General features: G+C 41.0%; 1 protein-coding gene across 4 annotated transcripts; it reads left to right on the top strand.

Moving 5' to 3' along the window:
- The first annotated feature begins 216 nt into the window (after positions 1 to 216).
- On the top strand, positions 217 to 8101 carry ldhbb (lactate dehydrogenase Bb). Of its 4 annotated transcripts, none has more exons than XM_049574339.1 (8): positions 217 to 303; positions 2591 to 2727; positions 3655 to 3772; positions 4289 to 4462; positions 4538 to 4711; positions 4834 to 4951; positions 5714 to 5837; positions 7365 to 8101. In XM_049574339.1, the coding sequence occupies exons 2-8, from the start codon at positions 2599 to 2601 to the stop codon at positions 7530 to 7532; spliced, it is 1005 nt and encodes a 334-aa protein (XP_049430296.1). In that variant the 5' UTR covers positions 217 to 303; positions 2591 to 2598; the 3' UTR covers positions 7533 to 8101. The 4 variants fall into 4 exon arrangements, with proteins under 4 accessions (XP_049430296.1, XP_049430295.1, XP_049430297.1 ...); XM_049574338.1 differs by having other exon boundaries at positions 241 to 375; XM_049574340.1 differs by lacking the exon at positions 217 to 303 and adding an exon at positions 1901 to 2124.
- The last annotated feature ends 652 nt before the right edge of the window (positions 8102 to 8753 follow it).

Raw genomic sequence — 8753 nt, 5'->3', positions numbered from 1 at the left:
TAAGTCTAACATTGCGTATGTAAAATAGAGATGTTTTCTATGTGGAGTTGCACAGAGGGCATAGATTATCATAACTGTGAACTGGTTTGTGTAACATTTTTTAAACGAGCTTTTTTTTCTTTATTATTGAATAGGAAGTGTGTGTTGTTGCAGGTGGATGTGCACCAGCTGCCTGAGGTGACCCTTGCAGTGCCAAACTGAGACTTTGTAGGGGATGGAGAGGCTTAATCAATTAAATCCAGAAGGCTGCAGCCTGACAGCACAACAGAAAGGGGAGCAGGCACACAGTGCAGCACACCAAGGGTGAGTCTTACTGAAGAGTTTGAGAACGGACCAGAACTGACTCTCAGCGTAACTGGACCCCCGAGACAACAGGTGAACAGCCATGATTTTATTTGTTATATGGACATTTGAAATATCTGCAGAAGGCATGTAGATTGTTTTGTGGTGCATTTGTCTAACTGTGGGGAAAGTTATGCTTTGCAACCTTATTTTTATAAAGGGGCATTTGTTTTGTATGTGTCCTCTTCATGTTCTCTGTATTCTACATGCAGATTTGAGAGGCTTTCAGGCTTTGTAGAATTGTACATGAAATGTATTATGGCAATGTGTTTATCCACCATGTTTAATTAGGTCTGCATAAAGTTGCGTCATCACTAACTGTGACAGCAGTACTCTGAGACAACTACCACCTGAACCACTGAAAGGCCATGTCACTTTTCTATAATCAAGAACAAGAAATATGTACTAAATATAAATTGATTTATAGTCATTTGCAGATAGTTTCTGTCTTGAGGTGTGAGTTGGTTGTTTCTTTTTAATGTAGTTTTGTCTGGGACCTTGAGGCTCAAATATTTACCCAGACAACTGGAAGGGAGGTTGTGAGACATTAAATTAAAGATTTAATTTAAATTAATTTAATTTAATTTAAATAAAATAAAATAAAATAAAATCTTTTACACAATGTTCTCATGATATTACAATTTTTTTTTCTTGCAGTTACGACTCTATTCTCAAAATTTTAGATGTTTTTTTTCTCAGTTTGACCCTAATTCTCCTTCTCAAGTCATAAAGAAGTGGACTGTTTTTGGATTACATTTTTCAAAAACAACATTGGTGGTCTGCCATCAGCACCATACGCTGTTTGTGTTCAGGTTCAAAGGTGCCTTAACTTTCTCAGTAAACATCTGACAGATTGAAACACAACAGCTGTCTCTAAAATGTTGCCATATACAGGCAAATTCTCTGATGATATTTGATTATTTAGACACCAACCATGTTTTTATTGTAGAGTAATTAAAAGTCATTAAACCTACTGTCCCTGCTGTGACCTTGCAGGCCAAGCCACCTCATTAACTGCTCGTGTTTACATCCTTCGAGCACACAACACTTTCTCTCTTTAATCCAGTTTCATTAGGGGTTAATGAATGGGCAGTTTACAAGTGCAGTTTCAATGGGACCTTTTACACTCATTCAGAGATGGGAAGTTGTCAGAACGTTAGCAAAATCTTTTATTTTTTTGAATATCATGCAGTGATCTCTTGCACAGACAACAGTTTGAGCGTGCCTCGTGTATTACAGCACCTAAAATCTGCAGGAAGAAGTAAAAAAAAATTCCCACATGGCAGCTTGATCATACATAATTCAGATTTCTGCCTGTCATTATGTAACAGTGATGTTATTATAGCTGTGATATAGGATAATGTGTCATACTGCATTTATCTCAGAGAGTATTTACGTTACATACTTTGTAAAATAATTATCACACTGTGTATGATAAAAGTAATTAGTTATTGTTCTTTAGGGACATCCTATTAAATACAAGGTTAATGTTCATCTGTAGCTCAGCTGCAGCAGATGGCGGCAGCGTTAAGGGATTACAGTAACTCCTTTAACAGTCTGCAGTCAGCCAGTCAAGTTCGGCATCCGATTATAGTGCTCCATCCTCCATTTGGGGAGGAGAGTGGAGGGGAGAGGAGAGGAGCCGGCTCTGAGTCACATGTGCTCTGTGCAGCCGCTGCAGCTGACCGGATACCTGCCTCGACTGTCTGGACTGCACAAACAGTGACTGTGGGAGGTGTTGTGGATGCAGGGGGTGCGCAGCTCTGTGGGAACACACCTTAGGTACCCATTCACTTTGCCATGCTGATTACATGTTGGTATTTATACCTCGCAGCTCGGAGCCTCGCCAAACAATGCAAGTATTGCTGCTGTTTTTGTGTCTGGCTGCTTGTCATTTCAAGGTGAACTCTGCAAAAAGATAATGTGTTGGACAGCGTTCAGCCAGTGTGTTTGCTCTGTGTTTAGGTAATGGATCTAGACGACAGCGAAGTCTCGCTTCTCTTAGTGCCACTGAGATAGATGTCAGGCTTGATGTGTAATCCCTCTACACTCAGAATATAAAATGTGACGTCCTGAATGCAGTATTTATGAAGTTTGAGCACGCAGCCTGTTTTCTGGATGCAGGACTGTTACCCTCAGCTGTGCAGAGTGTTTGCCACTTGTCTGTGGTCGGCATGTTTTCTAACCAGGAACACTCTTCTCCCTCTCTTTCTCCTTCCTCCTCTTATTTCATTTTACTCTCCCTCAGCACTGAACATGGCCTCAATTCTGCAGAAGCTGATCACCCCACTGTTCAGTGGTCCTCCTGAGCCCCCGAGGAATAAAGTGACAGTGGTAGGCGTGGGCCAGGTTGGCATGGCCTGTGCTGTTAGCATCCTGCTCAGGGTAAGAGCCACACTCATTTTACCTTTGCTCAGATTATCTTCATGCCTGCTGGTGTCACAAGACGGGGTAATACTTAGGATCCTCCGAGACTCACACTGGATTACTACTGATCTCTCAGTGTCTGATCTGTTATCCCTTCACTGTCCTTAAGGTGTCTGACAGTGACAGAAAACAGTATTTTTCAGCAAAGGAGAACAACTCTGATGACTTTCTATTACAGCAAATAAAAATGGACAGCAGCTTCCTGTCTGTTTATATCTACTCAAGAAGCGTGTCTTCTTCCATTATGTCCACCATGTTGTTTCTACACTAGCCCATAACAGACAAACCGAACACTAGCTCCAGACAGGGCTGTTTGCGTTTTTTAACTCAGCCATTATAGTTCCCTACTACACACTTGGCACATGGGAGAAGTTTCTGTTCTTCAGCTTCACCACTAGATGCCATTAGATCCTACACACTAGACCCTTAACTCCACTATGAGAAGTTTTAACCCTCATTATACTGGTTGCAAAGCAGGTCAGAGCATGCACAGTAGCTTAGTATTGCCAACACATATATAAGCATTTATGATCAGGTTTTGATTTGATTTGTGGCCATTGTATGAACATTACATTTCATCTGAATTGAGTGAGGAAGTTTTCAGTCATTATTAATGCTCTAAATATAATAGAGTGTCATCTGTGTAAAAGTAGCCAAAGCAACATCAAATGTGACCTTTCAGGAAAACATACATGCAGACAACTGTTGTTTAAAATGACTTGTGGATGTGTTAGTTATATATTTAGTGCCTAAAACAGACAGCTTGAACCTCTCTGTTGAGGTTATGTCATCTGGAACTTAAAGAACAGGTAGATTGGTGAATGACTGTACTGTTAGGGGAAGCATTGTTGTGTGTGTCGTTCTGAACCTCCCTGATGTGTGCAGGAGCTGGCTGATGAACTGGCCCTGGTGGATGTGATGGAGGACAAGCTGAAAGGAGAGATGATGGACCTGCAGCACGGCAGCCTCTTCCTAAAAACTCCCAAAATAGTCGCAGACAAAGGCAAGTTTATACGTCAGACAGTGCAGGGTGCAGCTAACAGGTAGGCATTGTGACTAAACCATTTTTGCCCTCACTTGCATTTAAAATAACCAAGATTCTTACCAGCTGGAAGGTTTATTCATTAAAAGATACCTGAGTTATGAGAAGAAATTGAAAGTGAAGATACTTAATGTTCCCATGAAATCAAAATAGATGTTTAAGGGGTTTTTTTAATCACAAGTATTTCACGCAGATTGTCTATAAAATCTGCAAGCATAGACAAAAAGTCCTCCACAACAGAGAGCAGGCTTTCCTCAGGTTGTTGTCTATGTTGAGCTAGTAGCTACTGTCAATCTGAAATTTGCCAGGGGGGCGTGCACATTCAGCACTATTGGCTACTATGAAAGCTAATCAATATCTGTGACAAGTCCCCCTCTAGCTTCCTGTTTTTACTGGAAACACATAAATAAGCAGAATAAAATAGCACTCTGCTCGCCGTTTCATTTACCCATTATGACACATCTCCTTCTCTCTCAGACTACTCTGTGACAGCAAACTCCCGCATCGTGGTGGTGACAGCCGGAGTCCGCCAGCAGGAGGGAGAGAGCAGGCTGAACCTCGTCCAGAGAAACGTCAACATCTTTAAACACATCGTCCCTCACATTGTCCGATACAGCCCCGACTGCACCATCATTGTGGTTTCTAACCCAGGTACTGTCTCAACACGCATTCCTACAGACATACAGTACGCACCCTTTAATAACGCTTAACAATGCTATTCAACAGTTGATGTGCTGACTTATGTAACCTGGAAACTGAGCGGCCTTCCCCAGCACCGCGTCATCGGTAGCGGCACCAACTTGGACTCAGCGCGCTTCCGCTACCTGATGGCCGATAAACTGGGAATCCACCCCAGCAGCTTCAACGGCTGGATCCTGGGAGAACACGGAGACACCAGTGGTGAGGATCTGTGGGACTTATGTTATGTTTTATGATGTTATCGACAAACGGTAGTTCAGACTGTGACTGTGTGATGTGTGAAGCGTGTGGACGAAGGTCAATGGTTTCAATGTGTGTTTCAGTGCCTGTGTGGAGTGGAACAAACGTGGCTGGAGTCAACCTGCAGACGTTAAACCCAGACATCGGCACCGACTGTGACGAGGAGAACTGGATGGAAACACACAAGATGGTGGTGAACAGGTAAAATAATCATCATTTTAAATATGTATAGTTTAGCAAAGACTGTCTGCTGCACTTACAATAACAGGAAAGTTATCAGGAACTTGATGAAAGTCTCTGTATTAAAATGTTACTCTTGTTCCCAATAGATTTCCTATTATTGCAAGTGTAGCAGACAGGTTGTGGGAGTTCTTTGTTCTATGATCGTCAGCCGATGGTCCTCTCTGCTTTTTGAAATACATATAGTTTTCAGAATATTTTGTTTAAAGTTACAGGTCCTTACTCCAGTAAAACACTAAAAATCTTTTGTCTAAATGATATTATGCAATATTTAAACTTTCTTTTATCTGATTTTGAATACTGGTACTGTAATAACAATTGTCACGTATCAAAACAGAGACAAAGTGAACTAATTTTATCAGTATCGCCTTCAGCTGTCACCTGTATAAGCTCATATTGTATTGGTGTGAAAAAAGGAGAGTGAAAAAGTGAGGTCATCTTATATTTGAGGACAAGAAATAACAAATGTCATTATGCATTCAGTGCTGTCTGTCTCTGTCTGACTCTGAGACTGAGTCACTGTCTGTGTCTCTTTCATCAGTCTAGAGGACAAAAGCAGCCGTCCTGCTTGTGAGAGTGTTATTGTGTTCTATCAGTTTATTTTCAGCACCTCTCATCTGCTTCATCACCTTTAAAATCAGCTGTCTGCAATAAATCCAAACATGAAGCAGTCTGAAAACTGTCCCTCAGCCCACACCTTTTTTTGTTTGTTGTGTGTCTCAGTGCCTACGAGGTGATCAAACTGAAGGGTTACACCAACTGGGCCATTGGTCTGAGTGTAGCCGACCTGACTGAGAGCCTCATCAGGAACATGAACAGGATTCATCCCGTTTCCACCATGGTGAAGGTAAAGGCTGCTCACACACACTCAGATTCATTTTCACACACATTTCAGACAGAGCTGAAACAAATATTTAAACTATGACATCCAGAGCATTAATACAGCAGCAAACCACTTTGCCATGTATCGATAAATTGGAGTAATGGCGTCCTGAGCAGATCATGAGGTCACACTACCTGTGTGTGTGTTGTAATCGGAGCTTCTCTGTTCTTTGTCATGGTTGACAGTCTGGTTGCGCATGCATGTTAGTGCTTGTGTGTATCCCACTGGCTAGCTCATGGCCGCCACTCTGCACTGCTCTCATACTGCTGATAACACTGACAGCGTTGTTGAGAAAACACCTACCCTACAGCCAAGATACACATGTCACATAGAGCTTCTTTAACTTATAATAATAATAATAATAATAAAGTTTATTTATATAGCACCTTTCAAAACAGTTTCAAAGTGCTTTACAAAACTGAATAAAAGACAAAACAATAAAACAAGATAAAAGCAGTAAAAATAGAATACATAAACGTAAAAACACGTAATAATAAAGCAGTTAAAAACACCGAAAGGCAATTTGAAACAAGTAGGTTTTCAGAAGTGATTTAAACGATGAGACAGAGTTTGCAGCCCTGATCTCCTCAGGCAGGTCATTCCAAAGTCGTGGAGCTCTGACTGCAAAGGCTCTGTCACCTTTGTGAATTAATCTGGACCTCGGAACAAGAAGAAAAGATGCATCCTCAGGGTGAGAGAGGGAACATAGGGCAATAAAAGATCTGTTATATAACTTGGAGCAAGGCCTCTCAGGGCTTAGTAAGTAATCAATAAAATTAATTCTAAAAGCAACAGATGACCAGTGTAGGGAAGCCAGAACTGGTGTGCTGTGGTTATGTTTTCTAGTCTCAGCCAAGATTCTGGCAGCAGAGTTTTGGGTGTGCTGAAAGAGGGATTTTTTACTGATGCCAGAGAGCATGGCATTGCAATAATCTAAACGACTGGCTATGAATGCATGAATAACTGTTTCCAAACCAAACTGCCTTTGCCTGCAGACAGCATGTTGCTATGCAGCCTTGTAGCAGACATATTTTTTAATACATACACCAAAAATACCTCTAAAGTGCAAATGAGCAAATTGTCATAATCCAATGCCACCTCTGGCTTTATTTGCCATTATTCAAAAGCTTTATAGACATTTGTATTTGTAGATATAAATTCCACTCCAAGTTAATTTTTCTTATACACCTACTGTATGAAGAACAAAAGATGTATACTGTATAAAATATCTTTTTTTCATTGGATGTGACATTTAAACAAAGGTGGACCAAATAAATGAAGTAATAGTGACTTTTAGCTTTAAGTCTTTTCATTCAGCTTCAAATTGTGGCTTGCTTTGTAGATGACTCTTTCTTTTGGTTCAGGCTTTTCAAATTTTAGCACAAGAATCCACATTTTTGCAGTTTATGAAGTCTATCTTCTGACAGTTGTCTCTGTCTTAAAGGTGTATGTTCTATTATGGACAGTAATGATGTGGTTGATTGTGCACAGGGCATGTACGGGATCAGTGAGGAGGTGTACCTGAGTCTGCCCTGCGTGCTGAACAACGGAGGCGTGGCCAGCGTGGTCAACATGACCCTGACAGACGACGAGGTGGCCCAACTGCAGGCCAGTGCCAACACGCTGTGGGACATCCAGAGGGACCTGCGGGACATCTAACTGAACAGCAGAGGGCGACGTAGCTGTACCCTCCTGACGTATTATCACTCTGCAGTCAATAAACAGCACACAGCTCCACCTTCCACACCTCCAACCCACTGCCCTCTGTAGATTCACAGGCGTACGGGAGTTTAATCCCGGCAGATTTAGCTGTAGGTGTCAGTTTGTGACACCGTCTGAGTGAAATGCTGCTCTGACTCATTTGTCCTCAGCTGTGTTGCAGTGTGGGGCCGTGTGTCACTCGTGTTGCTTCGGTGTGCAATAAAGCAAGTTTGTTGTTGCTTGAACAGGAAGTGCATGTGTTCAGTTAATCAGCTGTAAAGGGAACATCTCCAGGAGGGCTGAACCAAGGATGCACAATGGTGGATTTTTACCGATATCCGATTTGCTAATATTTTCATTCTTGATTTATTTTGACCAACTGCTGATACAGATATATGCACATTTGTTTCTCCACCTAATTGCAGATAACATCATGTAGCACTTCTGTAGTCAGCATATTATGCCTAATCTTATTGTGATGGCCCACAGGCAGATACAAACATAAAATACAATGCTTGTAAAAATGTACTGAGCAAAATAAAAACCTATTAAAACTTAGGTTACATGTAAACATGCCATATTTATTTTTACGTAACATTTTCAAACAAATCTGTAAAATATATCCTACTAACAGCTTAGATGAAGCTCTCCCGAGACGATCCTGAGAGAAGTCACAACCAGGGCAAATTTCGACTCATTAAATTCACATACATAAAGCAGCGTCTTATCAACCAGTCATATCGGCAGAAATGTTCATACGTACATTAAACATTTTATCTAGAAAGGTTGCCATGAAAAAGTTAAACAAGGTGATTTTACTGGGACGTGTGTAGATTTTCTGAACTCTATTTGAATGTGTTATCACAGAAAGAATATCTGTGAGTCATTGTTTTGTATCAATCGATGAACTCCTGATAAAAACTTTACTTAAAGGTCCAGTGCGTAGGATTCAGCAGCATCTATTGGCAGAAATAGAATTTAATAATTATAATTATGCTCTCATTTGTTTATAATAACCTGAAAAGACGAATCGTCGTGTTTTTGTTACCTTAAAACAGGCATGTCCAAAGTCAGGCACGGGGGCCAGTTGTGGCCCACGGATCTATTTTAAACAGCCCACAGCTTGTCTTTTAAAATATACTATATGTGGCCCTTCACACAATATTGGTTAATCAAGCA

The sequence above is a fragment of the Epinephelus fuscoguttatus genome, linkage group LG4, assembly GCF_011397635.1.
Source record: "Epinephelus fuscoguttatus linkage group LG4, E.fuscoguttatus.final_Chr_v1".
Classification (NCBI taxonomy): Eukaryota; Metazoa; Chordata; class Actinopteri; order Perciformes; family Serranidae; genus Epinephelus; species Epinephelus fuscoguttatus.
This window is presented reverse-complemented; position numbering and strand designations above follow the sequence as displayed.